The sequence below is a fragment of the Ischnura elegans genome, chromosome 12, assembly GCF_921293095.1.
Source record: "Ischnura elegans chromosome 12, ioIscEleg1.1, whole genome shotgun sequence".
NCBI lineage: Eukaryota > Metazoa > Arthropoda > Insecta > Odonata > Coenagrionidae > Ischnura > Ischnura elegans.
This window is the reverse complement of record NC_060257.1, coordinates 78,932,651-78,951,446: the sequence shown is the minus strand read 5'-3', so window position 1 is coordinate 78,951,446 and position 18,796 is coordinate 78,932,651. Positions and strand designations below refer to the sequence as shown.

The 18,796-nt window shown below is 41.8% G+C and overlaps 1 protein-coding gene across 3 annotated transcripts in view; it reads left to right on the top strand.

The window, feature by feature from the left end:
* Positions 1 to 2,526: 2,526 nt before the first annotated feature.
* Positions 2,527 to 18,796, top strand: part of LOC124169758 (sodium/potassium/calcium exchanger Nckx30C-like) — a 262,408-nt gene continuing 246,138 nt past the window's right edge. For all 3 annotated transcript variants that reach the window (XM_046548465.1, XM_046548466.1, XM_046548464.1), the window contains exon 1: positions 2,527 to 3,456. In XM_046548465.1, coding sequence (XP_046404421.1) covers positions 2,695 to 3,456 — 762 coding nt within the window. In that variant the 5' untranslated portion in view covers positions 2,527 to 2,694. The remainder of the gene's footprint in view (positions 3,457 to 18,796) is intronic.

Below are 18,796 nucleotides of genomic sequence, written 5' to 3'. Positions count from 1 at the left end.
TGCTTAAGGTACTAAATACCGTTATTATCATACAGCGGATCTGAGAAAAGCTATCTGTTATGTTGACTTACGTCACTAAGTGAGGAAGACGGTGACTGTCTGTTTTAGCGCGAGATCTGGAATGCGACTATTAAACTTTTATGGCTGAATGAGTAAGAAGTGTGTAGGGGTAAAAATAGTTATTTTTTAATGCCTTATATATTTTTTCTAGTGTTTCTTTGAAAGCATTCTATTAATCCATGAGTGTGATATGCGGCCTTTTTTTAGGCCGCGGGGGAGCTGAGGGGGGCGCCGAAGGAGGCTGTTGCTAGAGGTTCCATGAGTTAATCGCGCGAGTTTTTTTTTTCAAGGGGGTATTCTTATGGGTTAATTGAAGGCATGAGAGGCTGTAAGCGGAATCCCATTTTTCGATTTTTTTCTTGCAGTGCAAATTCCTCCTCTTTTTGCGTAAATCGTAAGAAACGTTTTAGGTATTTCAGAATGATAAATTATAATAAGCAACAAAATTGGCCGTTATCTACAATCTTGATATTTTTTAACCAACGTATCTGTTTTTCAATCGATACAGTTCTAGGTGTCCAGAGAGTTGAAGCAGTTTCATATTTCTAACTATTCCGAGGAAAAATAATGGGACTGAACGATATATTTCAAAGTAAATAATTTTTCGGCAAATTTAATGTTTACGTATGCTATATGCTGATTTCGTTTAAAATTTATTTGGACCAGACTTGCAATAATATTGTTTGAAGTTAATTCATGTCTAACATGTGAACTTATATGTTCAGAATTTTTTCGGCACCTTGGATTTAAGGCTATTCAATGTAACTTTTGTTTCTGGCAAATTATTTTATATCAATTTTAGTTAATCAAAAGTAGTCCTCACTTAACATAGGCATCGGTATGCATCGCTTGTAACATAAATTATTTTAATATTGCGTGGAAAAGTAATGGAAGTGTAGTATGCCTAAAAATATTTACAAAATCGGCTAATATAATGTTTTCTTGCTTAATTCGATTGGTTTCATTTATTACTTGTTCATCTCCGGTATTAAAAGGCGTAGTTAAGCGTTAAATTACGTTTTAGTTGTAAACTTATATTCTCTTAACATTCTTTGCACCAGGAAATTTTCAGGTGACTTATATCGCTGGGAAAAATGTTAAATGTCTGTGTTAATCTCGTCAGAATAAATACAAATAAGCTTTACTATGAAGTAATGGGACTGAAATACATATTTCAGAGTGAAAATTTTCGGCTAATCACATATTGACTTGTGTTAATCGTTGGGGATCTTATCTAATTTATTCACTTCCGACGTGGAATAGTTATTATTGACGTAAATTCATTTTACTGTGAACTTTGTTTTTTCATATTCTAAAATCCAGGGAAACTAGATTTTCTGGTAATATAGATCGCAGGGCAACGTAAGTATCTATGGATAGCTCACTTTTGCGTAAAAAAATGTCTACTTTACGGGGACTTTGAAGTGGCACACTTTGACTTAAATAGAGAAATTGCTGTATGTGTTAGCCTATAGCATGAATGTGTATTTTGTGCGTCCATAGTGATTTGGACGTATTAATTTGAGCACTTCCGATCCTAAGGAGAGACGGCACACTCGGCCTCAATAAAATCAATGATGCACCGGGCACACTTATATGTTGACTGCGGCTCCCTCTCATCCCTCCTCCACCCGAATCCTCCTTTTGAATAGCTGCTCCCTCTAACCCTCTCAGTGCGTCGAGGGCTTCGAACCCATGTCCTACGGAAGCGACAACTCTCGTCGCGATATCCCGTCAGAAATGTCCGAGCTTAGAGGATACATCACTCCCATTCGAACGGTATCCTTTCGTGATGTACCGTGTGTTTAAAACGTATGACATCACCTTGATATTTTCAAGGTATATCTAGGAGTCCTGTTCGAATTATTTCTGTATCTAAAATGTGATAATTTTACCTCAGTTTACCTCTGTAATATAACCATTTTATTTTTTACGTGCAAGAGAATGTTGTAATGGATCTTCTACGTATGTTGTGAAAATTTCATGACGTGAGCATAAATTTTAAACTAGTGATAGGCCAAGGAAAAAGACAAAACACGATTAGGTCAAGCAGGAGTGATGCGTACTCTTAAGACGTGAGAAGGGTGGTGTTGGTGAGTTTTTGTGGACGTCAAACGTCGCACCTGCGGATAGGCCGAGGAAATGCTCCTTCTGGAATTTACAAATTCTCTCCGATCAATGATTGACAAATTAATCGAACTCTGTCTCCGAGGGATGACTATGAAGGAGCCTCTCTGTGCCCCGGCCTTCCACTGACCTCTCTCTGTGCTGCCCTCATCTCTTATCTCTCCCCCCCCCCCCTTTTCACCCCGCCTCCCCTCCCCCTCCCTCCCCCCCCGTGACGCAAGCCGAGCCGACGTTTGCCGGATCGTCCGCAGGGGCGGCGGTGGCGCTGGCGTCGCGCATATCGACCGCCAGGGAGGCAGAAGGCAGAATCGCGTTTGAAAGGCCACGGAGGAGGCGGAGTGCAACCTGCCCCAACCGCCCCCTCCGATCCCCCTGCCCCCGGCGGCGCGCACTCGCGCAGACAGCCCCACACAGAGAGGAGAGAAGAGACCAGGATCCTGCCTCCGCCACCCGGATGACCTGACCACGGTGCGGACAGTGGCGGCACACTAGGGCAGCACCACCACCATGGCCATGCGCCCTCCGCCGCTCCTGCTCCTCCTGCTGCTCCTGGTGCTCGGCGGTGGTGGTGGTGCGGCGGCGTCGCCGGGAGGCGGCCGGGCGCTGCTGGCTCACCACGCACCGCAACCGCCCCCGGATGACGGGAACGACACGGCCGCCTTCAACGAGACCGAGGTGCACCGCGACCCGCTTTTCCCCACGGACCTGTTCACGTTGGAGCAGCGGCGTCGCGGTGCCGTGGTGCTGCATATCCTGGGCGTGGTGTACATGTTCGTCGCGCTGGCGATCGTGTGCGATGAGTTCTTCGTGCCGGCGCTCGACGTGATCATCGAGAAGCTGCAACTCCAGGACGACGTGGCGGGAGCGACGTTCATGGCGGCGGGCGGCTCGGCGCCCGAGCTGTTCACCTCGGTGATCGGCGTGTTCGTCTCCTTCGACGACGTGGGCATCGGGACCATCGTCGGCTCGGCCGTCTTCAATATCCTGTTCGTGATCGGCATGTGCGCGCTCTTCTCCCGCTCCGTGCTCAGCCTCACGTGGTGGCCTCTCTTCCGTGACTGCACCTTCTACTCCGTGAGCCTGCTCACGCTCATCCTCTGCTTCCGGGACAACCACATCTACTGGTACGAGGCGCTCGTGCTCTTCTGCCTCTACCTCGCCTACGTCACCTTCATGAAGTTCAACCGGCCCGTGGAGCGCTGCGTCAAGAGACACTTGTACAAGAACAAAGTGACGCGCGTCCGAAGCACGGATCAGCTGATGCCTTCTGTAAGTACGCCCCCTTCCAAACCACCAACACCTGCCACACACCCCACCCCCTTGCTGCTTTTCTTCCCTCTCTGCATCCACATTTGTATCCTCCGCACCCGCGAATGGTGTGGCCCAGTGCCTCTGTCCACCACCCTCCCTCTCACACTGCACTCCTGGATGGTCCTGCCACTTCATATTTGTGTGTGCCCTCTCCCTTCAAACGGCCGATCCAGTTGCTGGGACCGACTGCCATCGTTTTAAGCCTTCCTGCGGAGTGCAAAAAGTCTACAGAGGAAAAAAATAATTTGTCTTGACCGGAATTCAAACCCGGATCCTCAGAATTCGAACCACCCCTTGATCCACCAAAACAACTCCCTCCTCTGCCTAGTTTGGTTGGCTTTATAGGGCACAGGGTGGTTTACGCTGCCTGGCCTGCAATGTCACTAGGTAGCAGCCGTCAGCCACAGCCCAGAGGCTAAATAAACCAGAACTTTGAGCACTAGAGCGTACACCATTGGCATTATTTTATGAAACAACCGCAGACTAGTCAGCAGCGTACCTTTTTCGGAGCCATCCTCAAGTACTCGAGGTCAAATTGGGGGTGGCTACGTAGGGCTACGCCACTGCTACATCCGCGGTTATTTCATTTAGGAAATCTTCCTGTCGAGGTGACCTCGTTCTTCTCCAGCCATCACCCTCAGTTCGAGCATCTTTAGGGGCTTTCGCGTGTGCAAGTGACGATGATTGCTTCGGCCCACTCCATAAAATCCATTCCTCCGATTCCTTGATGATCCCAAACCTCAACGTGCCGTTCATTCTTTGCATCCTTCCGTTTCGATCGTATGAGGGAGAACGTGTTTCGCTGCGACGAAATTTACGGGTCGAGGAAATGTTTCCGTTCCCCGTCCGTTCCGTCGATTGATTGGTCTGAAATCCGATAGCAATTGTATTTGTGACCGTGTAGTGTGTTAGTGTGGTGTGGTGAGTGATTGCGGGGTTGGAGGTTGGAGCGTGGAAGGGGGTCAGTTGGCTTTTTGGAGTGGAGCGAATCAGAATGGACGAGGCCAGTGAATCACCCCATGGAGGGTGTAGCCAGGACGGAAGCGGTGCCTCTAAGAGTCGATCGGCGTATCAATGCCGTTTTGAGGGGATGAAGGCCATTTTGCAGGGCTTGCGCTCAAGACTCTGGCTGAAGAGGACGCTTATTTCCTTCTCCATCCGTCCTATTTTGTCTTTTCTGATGACTTAATACTCGTTTATTTCTCATACTGTTGTCTTGAAATTTTTGAGTCTCGACTGCAGACCATTAGCAACATTTTTCTGTTTCTGAAATAAAAAAAATCCGTCTGAGAAAAAAATTTCAGATTCGAAGTACATCAAAATGTTCATCAGTGTCTACTCTATTTACACTGAATATTTCAAGGTTATTTCATAATTTTTAAGCTATTAATGGTCGTAAAAAAGATAGGTCACACGGGAATGAATTTATATTCGAAGGAAGAAGATTGTTTTGAACCCTAAAAGGGCTGGATAGGGTCCAATATGAACCCGGTAATTATTTAATATTTTTTCATATATGTATGACTCCTCCTATTTGACGCATTCAAACATCTAGTAGTAGTTCAAAGAGACGTATTTTGATTTTTGGGACATTTTGGTGCATAGTTTTGTAGAAAACATTTTAATGGAGTATTTCTACCTGTGAAATAGAAGTTTTGTTTATTTGAGCTCAATTTTAAAAGAATTACTGCCTGTTTCCTCGTCAGATATTTCAGTTCAACTAACGTTGCTTAGGATCATGCCATCAATGGTATTTACCTCATATTTTATTCAATTTACACTTAAGTGTCACTTAGGCTTTTTATCGTGCTATATACAGGTAGCAGAGATTACACCCATTACTTAGGCATGCGCTAAGGTGTTCTTTCACGGCTGATAGGAAAAATAATCTCAATTATTTGATGCTCTACATGACCCTTAAATTTAGAAGGAAATGTATCAACGATGTTTAGTCAACAAAGGGTGGTAACGAAGCAAAAACGGATAAATATGAATACTCCAGTGATGTTTTGCAGCTCAAAAGAAAAGAGGTCAAAGTTCTTCTTGGTTAAAATGCAAGCTGCAGTTAAAGTTATTGAAGTAATGTAAAAATATTTTGATAAACAGTCTTTGCTGTAATTGATGACAAGTAATCGATTCTTGGAGTAGTCAATGTAGCAATAAGGAAATGTTAAAACGTGGGAACTGAGATGGGTAAAAAATGACCGCATTTCGCCCACCTCGTGTTGCAGCATGAGCTGATGCGTTATGAAATAAAATTTAATAGCTTGGCTTGATCGGGAACGTTATTTATTCGCTGGAAATTGCCTGATTAATAAATACAACAGATAATTTTAGATTCACTCTTTGGATTTCCTCTTGCGTGTGTGGAATACCTTGGAGGAACACCTTGATTTATTGCATATCAAGTTGTATCTCTGGTTAATTCCAGAGTTTACAATTCATAGCCGGGAAAAATCTCATTAGTGGATCTAGGCTCCATTAAGCATCGATTCATCAATTATTGATTTTTAAGTATTCCTAGTCTTCAAAGAATTTTAGATACTAATTTACTATGCATTAATTGTTATAACTCTACATAAATAATGTGCCATGCACATAATTGTAATGGACGTATGTGAAATGTACTTACAGCAATGTCAATCTTGAATGCTTCTGCTTTCAAAACCTTTGATAACTTACTTTTTCAAAACATTACCGTCAACTTCTGTTGTTTATAGTACCTTAGGTTACCGTAGTTACGATTTCTCGGTACTCCTTAGTTACAAATAAATGTTAGTAACAAATCATTGAAAGGAGGAATTAACAACTTACGGCTGAAATTATTGGTCATTCTGTGGATGAAAAGAAGTTAATTAATCTTGCACATAATTTAGAGTTATTTAGTTGGATTAAATACATTTGAAACCACATTATACTGTCGGATGAGAAATCGTAAGTACTTAAACTTTTTCCAAACACGATCTGCAGTTGACGATTTACAAAAGCAAACAAATAACAGGCATCGATCGATATCTGATACTATAATGTATTTTAATTAATTGTATGTATCAATACTTGAAGTTTACAGCGTAACCTGATATCCATGGCTCATTGATTATTTCGAAAGATTATGAATGCCGCCCATAATGCTTTAAGTTCCTTATTTTAATGCTTTTGCCAGCTAATTTTTATTAGGTTTAAGTTCCAAAGGAAACGTTATTTTATAATGGGCATCATAGAATCCAGACAATTGTGTTAGCGGTGCATGTTGGTCTAAATCACACGAGGGGCTTCATATGCGCCTTTGTATTGGGCTCATCGACGTAAATGAAATCACGAGAACGTGGGACCTTTTTTGCTGCCACTAATCTCCTGTGAACCTTAAAACGTCACGTTTTGAGCCGACTCATTCATAGGTGTTCCATTCTTACTTTCAAACCGATTTAGTGATGTCATATTATGAATATTATGTTAAAAACCGTGCCAGAGTGAAGAATGTCAGGTTAGGCGAGGGAGGAGGGGCAAGATAGTAGAATTTATAGATGGAATGAAAGGTAGTAGGCCTAATTGTAAATTTAATAGGGGTGTCCTAGAAGGAATGGAAGACATCAGGTTTTCTGTAAAATCCTCGATGTAAATCTATCTCAACCAGTAGAATTCTTTAAGAATGATTGTTCAGAAATACATTAAATCTTATCTTAATTGTGTTTTTATCTGGAGGGGACGACCGGCAGTTTACGTCATTCGCATCTTAGGAAAGCGTAGGGCAGGGAGGGAAAGATAAACCTTGCGTCTGCCTTAGCCTTCTACGAACGAAAGACATATAGCGAATCACAGCTCAACGTCCCACCTGACGGACGGTTTGTTGATATTATGAAATACCCTCAACAAAGAATTCTAGCAGGAATAGGGCAACCTCTAGAAAAAATTTCGGGATTTGAACCCGTGTCTACTGGGGGAAGCCAATCCTAGCCACCACACTAACCCGATCCTCTATCGTAGTTCACTGGGAATGGGTACGATATTTTACCACCTCCTCTTGAATTCTTGTTTGGACTCCAGCACCCCGAGGGAAATTAAGTAATTAGGACGCCAGTTGGAATATTTTATGCGACCAAAAAAAGAAGGTAAAGTTTACGCTTTATTTTTTCTCAAATTTGCGAGAATTAATGCCACCAGTAATGTCACTTGCGGGCCAGCTTCTTATGTAATTGCACTGTCATTCACGGTGGACAAACAACGCGTGATTCTCACGAACATAAAGTTGGGATTCATGAAATTACATTTTCCTTCATTCGACGACTCTTCAGTAACCTAATGATCCATATGCCTTACATGAACCACAAAATACTTGATTTTTATGGAAATTTAGCACGAACAAACGTGGTATTTTAAATTTACACTCATTTACAGTGCTGCAATCTGAAGATTGGTTCACTGTAGCCCATTATCTTTCCCAAACCAGTTCTTTAAGTAAAGTTCTTGTTGTTCCTTTCCTGATGTTTCTTCTTCCTTATGTCCTTCTATATTAGCCACACTTACCTATCTCTTGGCCTGCCTTCACACAGTTTTCCTTCAGTTTTATCCTCCATTATATTTAATCACTTTTTCGTAGGTTACTGGGTCCTTCTCTGGCGTTTGGAGCTCCACAGTTTCCTTATTTAACCTATCTTGTGTATACCTCCTTTTGTCTACCCTTATCAGTCCAATTGATCTTCAGCACCCGCCTCCCGCACCAGATATTCTTCTTTTCTGATCAGCTTTTCCAGTGATCCATGTTTCTTATTGCCCCAGTCCACAGGAATTTTTTCGCATAGTTTTTCTTAGGTTCTATTATGATCTGTCTGTTTGAAACGTCATGAAATCTGTCTGAGCTCGGGATATACGACGCTTGATGTCTGCCGTGCTTATTCTTTCCCAAGTTATGGTGCTATCGTCGAAGTGATTGATTCCACTTGTTATATCTCCCTTCTTTGATGGGGGCGTTGGCCACTGTTTTCTCTCTCCCGCATATAATCAAAAGTACTCGAGAGTTTCTGACACAATAGTGGAATAGTGTAATAGTGTGTGAAAATACTCGTGCCGTGACTACCTCGGCGATGCTCAGTATATGTCATGGGCGTCTTTCTCCTCTTACCGTGTCTAAGCGATTCACACAGTATCCCTCTGCACTTTATATCTCTCAGCTATCAATTTTAAATCACCATACTCAACAGATAACAGTTTCCCTATTACTCTAATCTCATCTTCAGTGTAACAATAAATCTTTTGTTATTTTTCATCATTATGACAGTAATATCACAAAGAGAAAGGGAAAACGTATAAATAAACAGAAAGAATAAAAAAAAAATACACCAAAGGATGAAGTTCGCCGTGAAAAAATATTTGACTTAGCCGGGATTCGAACCCGGATCTCCCGATTGCCGGTCAGGCGTGCTACCAGTTACACCACCAAGCCATCTTCTCAGAGCGAACTTCGGGATGGGTTTTACCGAACAAGATGTTGACGTCACAAGTCCACACTGTGGCACATGTGGCGAGGGTCGTGCTTACTAAGCCACTGTCGGGGAGAAAAACCCTTATTTTCCGCTGGTCTGCGGCGACGATTTTCAAAGCACTGAAGGAATAAGTGACTTTGTACGCAGTCACGCGCACGGGTGCAAAGTTAAATACACCAAAGGATGAAGTTCGCCGTGAAAAAATATTTGACTTAGCCGGGATTCGAACCCGGATCTCCCGATTGCCGGTCAGGCGTGCTACCAGTTACACCACCAAGCCATCTTCTCAGAGCGAACTTCGGGATGGGTTTTACCGAACAAGATGTTGACGTCACAAGTCCACACTGTGGCACATGTGGCGAGGGTCGTGCTTACTAAGCCACTGTCGGGGAGAAAAACCCTTATTTTCCGCTGGTCTGCGGCGACGATTTTCAAAGCACTGAAGGAATAAGTGACTTTGTACGCAGTCACGCGCACGGGTGCAAAGTTAAATACACCAAAGGATGAAGTTCGCCGTGAAAAAATATTTGACTTAGCCGGGATTCGAACCCGGATCTCCCGATTTCACGGCGAACTTCATCCTTTGGTGTATTTAACTTTGCACCCGTGCGCGTGACTGCGTACAAAGTCACTTATTCCTTCAGTGCTTTGAAAATCGTCGCCGCAGACCAGCGGAAAATAAGGGTTTTTCTCCCCGACAGTGGCTTAGTAAGCACGACCCTCGCCACATGTGCCACAGTGTGGACTTGTGACGTCAACATCTTGTTCGGTAAAACCCATCCCGAAGTTCGCTCTGAGAAGATGGCTTGGTGGTGTAACTGGTAGCACGCCTGACCGGCAATCGGGAGATCCGGGTTCGAATCCCGGCTAAGTCAAATATTTTTTCACGGCGAACTTCATCCTTTGGTGTATTTAACTTTGCACCCGTGCGCGTGACTGCGTACAAAGTCACTTATTCCTTCAGTGCTTTGAAAATCGTCGCCGCAGACCAGCGGAAAATAAGGGTTTTTCTCCCCGACAGTGGCTTAGTAAGCACGACCCTCGCCACATGTGCCACAGTGTGGACTTGTGACGTCAACATCTTGTTCGGTAAAACCCATCCCGAAGTTCGCTCTGAGAAGATGGCTTGGTGGTGTAACTGGTAGCACGCCTGACCGGCAATCGGGAGATCCGGGTTCGAATCCCGGCTAAGTCAAATATTTTTTCACGGCGAACTTCATCCTTTGGTGTATTTAACTTTGCACCCGTGCGCGTGACTGCGTACAAAGTCACTTATTCCTTCAGTGCTTAGAAAGAATACATTAAATATTATAAAAATGAATAAATAAATACATAAATGTGGTTGTGGTTATCAAGTAAATGAATATATATCGACCAAACATGCGTCTATTTCACTCAGCCATTCAGACCCTTGGCATTGCGATGTGGACATTGCGTCGCAAGTGCGAGCAATGCGAGCGGAGTTTGTTTTTCACGTCAGTGATTGTGTGCGCCCAAGTGATTTGCCGTGTTCGCTGCGAGAATCCAATCACGAGGAGAGAGAGAGAGAGAGCGAGAGAGAGATAGAGGAATCGCGTGCGCCCCTCCTCCGCTGAAATCACTGGGAAATACGGAAACTATTTGTCACGCCTTAGGAAGTTGGTCCCAGAGACAAAGTTTGTGTCATTTCCACCATTATTGCAAGATATTCTCTTCTTATTATGCTTAATTGGCTAGTGTCCTCAAAAATTGTCTTTCCATATTGTAAGTTCAACAGATTCAGGCTTCAATTGTGGAAGTTAGACATATTTAAATAAATAAAACATCATAGCACTTTTCCGAAAAATGTTTTACTGCGTACAACGGGCACAAGACAAGTCTTGTACCGGATAATGGCTCAGTGAGCTGAAACGCGTTGTACCCAGTAAAAAAATTAGTGGTAAGTGCTAGAATTTTTTATTTGTTAAAATATTTCCTTATTGTATTATCATGTAATGCAATTTAAAAATCCACATTTTCATGGTGGCTCTCGTGGCGATATTGGTTTTGATATTAAAACTTATGTAAATTTCTTATATCTCATTAATCACGATTAAATAAAAACTTTGTCTCGTTACAGGACGAGTTTTACAGTTATTACCTAATCAGTGCTGTAGTTGAAGTCAAATGCCGTAATTATATGAACATGGCGCTGCGGTCGGCTGAAATGGCCGGCTAAAGTGTTAGCTTTAAAATAAAGCATTTAACTATCCACACTCTGTACCGTTATCCTAATTTTTAACCCCAGTTTATGTCTTGTATGATAAAATTATATTTTTTTATAACTTAGGCTAAAAGTATGTGATTTGAATCTCGCAGTTGAAAACCTAGCTCATTAAGGGGACGCATCACTGCCGCACAACCGACCTAGCTCCTGACGTATTTCTAATTTAAAACTTTAAGCTATTACCATGAAAATTTAGGCTGCATGGAAAGGACCCTTGGTAATCCTTGATTTAATTTTAAACATGAATAAATATACCCAAGTATTTCTCAGAGCTTGCTTTTTACACTTGAGAATCGTATGAATGTAACAAAGGTTTCAACTTAATGCCCTGGAAACTACGAAATGATAGCGTAAATTTTTTAACGATAAAAATATGACGGAAAAAGAGAGAGATGTAGGCGTTCTCTTAAAGTTACGGTTACAACACCAGTGATTTTGGAGGGTATTTGTTTCTTCACGCGATCAGATACAGTAGAGATTTGTTGTAGAGGTGTTGGTTGCCGAATGAATCGTCGAGTGCAGGCGAAGGTGCTTAAACTGAAGGGTTAGGAGAAGGAAGAGGAATCTGAGGAGATTGAGGAAAAAATCTTTTGAAATCTCCATGTCCATCAGTCTATTCCCTTAATAACCCACTCGTGATCCCACATACTTTAGTTGGACAGTATGCGTAGGATATTTTTCACTTCATCTGTAAATGAAACCTCTCCGAATTCGCTAATTAAGTTCAGACTGAAGTATATTGCTCTTCGTTCGTGTAAATATTCGCCAGCTAACTCCTCTTAACATCCTGGAGTATTTGCATTGCTTAAAGTAACACGCCCACACGTGTTTGCCTGCTTATGTGATGTACTTTATGAATTTCAGCCAAGATACGTATTCGTCTATTAATTCCACAATTACAATGTAGCAAGACTATGGTTTCGATTCTACGCCTTCTTCAAGTGCAAATTTCTCATAGCGTGCACGTTACTTACATGCGTGCAATGTGGGAGTTTTAGGTAATAGAATCAAATAGAACGCTTCCAAGCCATAACATTTGGATCATCCAATGAGCCACCATTCTGGCGTTGGATAGAAATCACCCTCGAGGCTTGCGAGTTGCCTGGACTTAGTCATCGAATTTGTAACCTGGAAAAAAGGAGAGGACACGACGTGTTCGGAATTCCCTCGTAGTAAATTGATTCAAAGAATGATGTGCCTCTGAGGAAGATAGAGGTGGGCGCAGACCTCAATTTCGACCATTCCTTTTTGGATACGGATTGATTGCTTGCTTAAAACTTATCCATTCCGGGGGCGGATTTATGGGGGGGTCACAGGGGTCTTGATTCCCCTCAAATTTTATCAAAAATGTTTTATTATTATCATTTTAATGGTTTTTGTATCCTTGAGGAGGAGTAAAGGGGATATATATGCACATGCATGGCTACAAGTCCCAAACGTTAGAGAAGGGTGAATTGTGTTTATCATATAGCGTGGGACTCCATATTAAAAACGCCCCCTTCTCTCAGGTGGTATTCCATACTCCACGGGCCCAGGTATTGACTCATGACCCCTCCCAATTTAATGGTGAATCCGTCCTTGATCCCACCATCGTTGGTCTTTCCGGAGTAAGCAGAGTAAGCCCTGTTCATCACTAGCTTGTTTCTCAAGTATTTAGTGTACGTGATAAAAAAATCAAATGGTAAAATTATAAAATTTGATATGCAAGCAAATTTTCGCAAAGTTCTTGTTCATATACCCTAAATAATTTAACATGAAAGCATGGGTTTAAGCAAGTGATCTGTTACCAAAAAATACCGGTCAAACAGGCGGTTAGCGTCTTCTATGGAATAAACCTACATTTTTTTAAGAATTCGTGGAATTCTTACTTTAATGTTAAAAAAAAGTGCCCGGGTTCACGTGGAGACAATTTGTGATCTCCCTCATAACTAAAGACATCTGTTTCTTCATAGTACCCTGGGAGCCAACTCAAGGATATTTGACAGGGGGTAACAAATCTCCAGCTTGCGGCATGCCATTGAGCACTTTTGTGTTGTAAAACACATTGCATGAGCATGTGTGCTGGTACTGATAGCTCTCACGAAGCATTCATCAATCCATGCAGCACAAGAATATAGCTTAATACACTTAGGAAGCAAAAATTGGTTGATGATTTGTTATTAAAATTCATTTATTAATGTAAGTTCATTATTGAATAGAGGATATACCGCGAATAAATTCAGCTTAGACGATAATAAAAAATGACATGGAAAAAGAAAAAACTCTTAATTAAAAATGAAGAGAACTGAGAAGTAGAAATACATACTATCAGTCCTCCTAGCGAATGCGGCGATTAATTGTATTAATAGTGCAACTGCTACTATCCCTCATAGTCTGAAGGGATCATCCATGGTAAAGTGAGGAAAGAGCATTTGAAATCTCCCAGCTCTTCCGTCAATGTCCTTAATCTTCCACTTATGATCCCTCATACTATAGCTGGACAGTATGTGTAGGATATTTTTCGCTTCATCGGCGAATGAAGCGAAAAAAAATATAAAAATACCCTAGAATTTTAACGATTTCATTAAGTTAGTGCAGCCTAAAGTATTGTGATGTGTCCTCATGTAAATATTCGCAACTTAACTCCTCTTAACATCCTAGAATATCGCCTCGTTAAAAGTAAGAACTCATCACGACTTTGGCCGCGTATGTTCTGTACTTTATTAATTTCATGTAAGACATTATTATTAAAATGTTCTACCGATTAAGGTAGGTTTCCATAGAGTAATTAAGAAGTATTCTGGCAGTATCCTTCCCCCTTTCATAGACCTCCCTCTTAAATACATAATAAGGTTTACTCTCTTTCATTCTATCTAGAAATTCTATGCTCTTCCTATCCCTCATTCACCCAACATTCTAACCTCTGACACTATTTTCAACATCCCCTCCCCGCTCCATCCACACCTTCTGTCTCCTACGTATTTCATCTAGAAGCTGTCTCCTCTCACCCACCACATCCAGAACTTCGTCGTTCCTCCTCCTCTCCGTCCACTTCGCCTTCTCCATTCTTCTCCAAACCCACATATCGAACGCCTCCAGTCTTTTCTCATCATCTCAGCCGAGACATATATTCTTTTATTCATTCCACAATTTCAATGCAACCAGACCATGGTTTCAACACTTCGTGTTCTCCAAGTGCAGAATTCTCACCGTGTCCACCTTAATTATAATTTTTGCATTTGCACTTTTGAGAGGGGAGGGGTGTATTTTTCTGACGGTCGCAGAGGAGTTGTGGAGTGGCTGAGATATTTTGGAGAAAGGAGGGTGGGTGTTTGCTTTATTTAATTTACTTTTTACTCTGGGGTGAAAGAGGCCAGGTGACTCCTTCACCCTTCTTAGGGCACTGTCTCACAAAGAGTGAGAAGTTCAGGCATAAGATTTAACATAAGCTCACATCTTGTAAGCCATGACTTGTGCTGATACAAGATAAGGATGTAATTTCTAAAAATCTTAGTCAAAACAGAAAACAGTTAACAAATAAATAGAAATCAGCAGCATAGAAAAAACAGCTGCAAATAAATCTGGTTAATGAGGGACACACATTCTCAGGAAGAAATTTACTACGCCGTTCCACGTGTATCTGCAATGGATTTGTTTGAAGAATTGATTCCCTTGCAAAATTGATCGTGGAAGGTCCGGCCATCTGCGACATTCAACATTCTGCATCTGCAACATGCTGCATGTGGAAGCTTGGAATAGCATCTCTGATATTAAGATTATTTGCCTATCCAATTTGGATCATTGTGGAATATACAAAAGATGAGGTGCGCAGCTGCAAAAGTTGTGCCGAGTGAGGATAATCATTATTAATGAGTATAATAATTATAATTTATGAACGAAGATACACAATTTTTGTAAATTTTAACTTGAGTACTCGAGAATGATGCCTAAGCGTTGAAACGCGTCGTACCGAATAAAAAAATATGTGAAAATTTACAAACGTTGTGTGTCTTCATTCAATTTTCGCCAAGGGAAATCTGAATCTATCGATTTTATTATTATTAATCTTCGCTCTTTTATATTAAGCATCCCATAGCGTGCGCAAAATGTGGTGCGGCGCTCAGTATGCCTTCATCTTCAGGGAATATAGTAATCATGCTTTTTCTGCAACGTGCTGTCTTCCCTCGTCTCCCCCTGAAAGGTCTTGTGCATAAATTTTAAAGGAGTTTCCTGGCCGCAGGGGGGAGAGAGGGTTGGCTTATCTTTGAGGGGATCGTAGTTAGGGTTGGCGGGCAGATGTGCTTGAAGGAGTTTTCGGTCGCTCCGCACACGCTTTAAGGTGGCACGAACATTTCTTTGAATATGTACAGATTGGCGTGAAACGAAAGGTCATGTGCTTAATTTGTTGCATCCTAGGATGAAAGTGAGATAAATTTAAAGTCACAGAATCCCTCTCGTATGTGCTTAACGGAATGTTAACAGTCTTATGGAGAGCGGCTTAAATTATTGCGTTATTCTGTTACAAATGATCAGATTACCTTTTAAGTTACATAAAATAACCCTTGTGTAATTATTATGATACCCAAGTAAAGTTAGCTTATCATGTCAAAAAACATCGTTAGGAATTTTGTTTGTTGACTTCGTGTACCAGAATTTAGCCAAATCGTGTTTTAAGAAAGGCAATTTATTTATTTATTTTTATTTATTTATTTCCATCGCCCCGAAAACAGCTCACAATGCCTTTTACATCGGAGGGTATAACATGAAACAACAACTATCACACACAACCATGCCCTGGATAGGGGCAACCTACCCAGGTGGGACTCGAACCCGCGACCTTCGGTTTGGCAGGCGAGGACTTTACCCCGCCGCCACCGAGGCCGGTGATATCTATTATAATTCTAATGTGAATTTTGCTCTTTAACGTGTACGCTGAAGAGATGGTAAGGGAAGCGTGGGATGAGTTAGAAGCTGAAATAAAAGTGGGAGGAATGATGTTCAAATCAGTGAGATTCGCGGATGATCAGGCGTTGATTAGCCAGTCAGCAAGGGGGCTTCAGGCTCTAGTGGATGCGTTATAAGAGCGTTGCGAGGAGTATGGGATAAGGATTAATCACAAGAAAACTAAGGTTATGCGGTTTTGTAAAGCATCACGAGCGAGGAATGTGAGACTCAAGATAAAGGTGGGTGGTGAAAAGCTTGAGCAGGTTGAGCAATTCAACTATTTCGGCAGTACGTTAGAGGAAAACGGATACAGTAGTAAGGACATAAGGAAGAGAATCGCATTAGCGAAGGAGGCATTCATGAACAGGAAGGATCTTCTGAGAGGATCATTGTGTAAGAGTTTAAAGAAAAGGTTAGTGAAGAGTTTGATCTGGAGTGTAGCTCTCTACGGTGCGGAAACATGGACACTGAGGAAAGAAGACGAGAGAAGATTGGAGGCGTTCGAGATGTGGGTATGGAGAAGAATGGAGAGGGTGAAATGGACGGAGAGGAAAAGGAATGACGAAGTGCTGGATATGGTTGGCGAGGAGAGGCAGCTTTTAGATGAGATACGGAGGAGACAGAAGGTATGGATGGAGCTAGTGCTTAGCGGTGAGGGGATGTTGAAAATGGTGTTAGAGGGTAGAATGTTAGGGAAACGAGGGAGGGGAAGGAAAAGAATAGGATTTTTAGATAGATTGAAAGAGAGTAGGCCTTACAGTGATTTAAAGAAGGTAGTGCTGGAAGGAAAGGGAGGCTCCCAGCTCACTTCTTGAATACTCCATGAAAACCTACCTTAATCGGTAGAATACTATAATAATAATAATGTGAATTTCAGTGGTGCGGGATAAGTCCGTACAGGTTACAATGGCCGAGTATTTTACGGATGCAGTTATTGGGCACTCAAAGACAAGTGATATCCCTCGCAGCCACCTTCAAGTCCCCCGTTTTATTATCCAATATTTCATAATGTTTTTCTATTGCTTCAAGTTTCATCTCACTGTCTAAAATTTTAAGAACTTACGTTTATAATTACGCTAATATTTTTCGCCAATTGATAAATGCAAATTGGGAAATAACTTAAAGTGTGGAGTCTACTATTCTAAATGCGTAGGAAAGAATGGAAGAAGATTTTTAAATTTCATGAGGTAATATTGAAGATGTTTATCACCAGAGACGAAACTACTTGAGGGTTGTATCACCGAATTGTCAAAATGATGTTCTTTTTGTTCAAAGGAAGCGTGAAAAATATTTCAGTTTATTATAGTTCATTAAAGATTAAATATTTGTCAAATATAGCTGGGATAGCCAGAAAAGGCGACTCTGCAACCTATGTTATCTTAAAAAAAAACTACTATGCGTACCATATGTGTATTTTAATTTAATTTACGTTGGCACCATTTAAAGGGATGCATTTTCATTTTTGTTTCTATTTTGTAATAGCGAAAAGCACAAGTGTCAAAATTTACAGTAGCTCCAAATTTCCCTGTGTGCTTTTCTCCATTCTTTCTTCATCTCCCATAAATACACTTTCATTTCCCCTTCCTTGGGTTCGACATGTACTGATTGTAATTACATCCGTTATAACATCCACATGTTTTATGACGCAGTGAACCTATATTGGGTATATACGGACGTGAATTTTTGATGCCTTTTATAATTGCGTGCTAAAAGTTATTTTTTTTCCACATGTACACGTATTGAATACAAATTGATGTAGTATTCAGTTTCTGTTATTTGCGCTCCGGCGTTATCGTTTTTTCCTTTATACATTTTCAAATTTTTAATGCATATACTTTTATATCCACTATTAATTATAAGGAGGTCTTGAGCTATTTTCAGTGAAGTGGCTGGTGATTTTTTTGTTTTCGTTCATCTAATGCTGAATATTTTCTAGCTATGTGAGTGGGTTTGGTTGGACGCAAACATGAATTATTCTAAGAGGACCCCATATTCCTCGTTTTTGTAGCATTAAAAATCTTATTATATCTCTCCGTGTAATCTAGCGAACGGGAAGTAAATAAATGAATCTTGCGGAGCGTGCCGTGGTTGGGCAGAATGTTCATGGCGTGGCCCACTTGTGTCTCCCCGTTAGCAGCTTGACGGAGGGCAGTTGAGGAGTGGGGGTAGTTCTTTTACTGCGCGAATGTGTGGGAGCAATGCCGGTCGTGAGGGGGCAATGTCGTGCTTTGGCGGCTGGAGAGGCAGACGTTGCCTGAGGGGTTCCAGTCTCAAGGAGCGCCGCAGAAGCTCCCACTTGCAGTGGATGCAGCTGACGTATGGTGAAACCTACCCACGCGGCCACCTCTTTTCCGAGGTTTCCTCCATAAGCGCCCAATTTTCTCCAAAACCGAATAGATTTCCCGTAGAAGTCCACCCCTTTTTCAGAATACACCACCTTCAACTGTCGCATCTTTCTCGGCCAACGAAAAATTCTTCGGCGACCACCACCTATAGAGATATTTATATACAATGTAGAAATTCTATGTCCATAAAATGCATTCACTTCCACATTCACCCTGAAGACGATGACAGAAACGTTGGTGCTGAAACGTTCGAAACGTTGGTGCTGAAAAACCCTTGGACCCGGCTGGAAACCCGAGAACTTTTC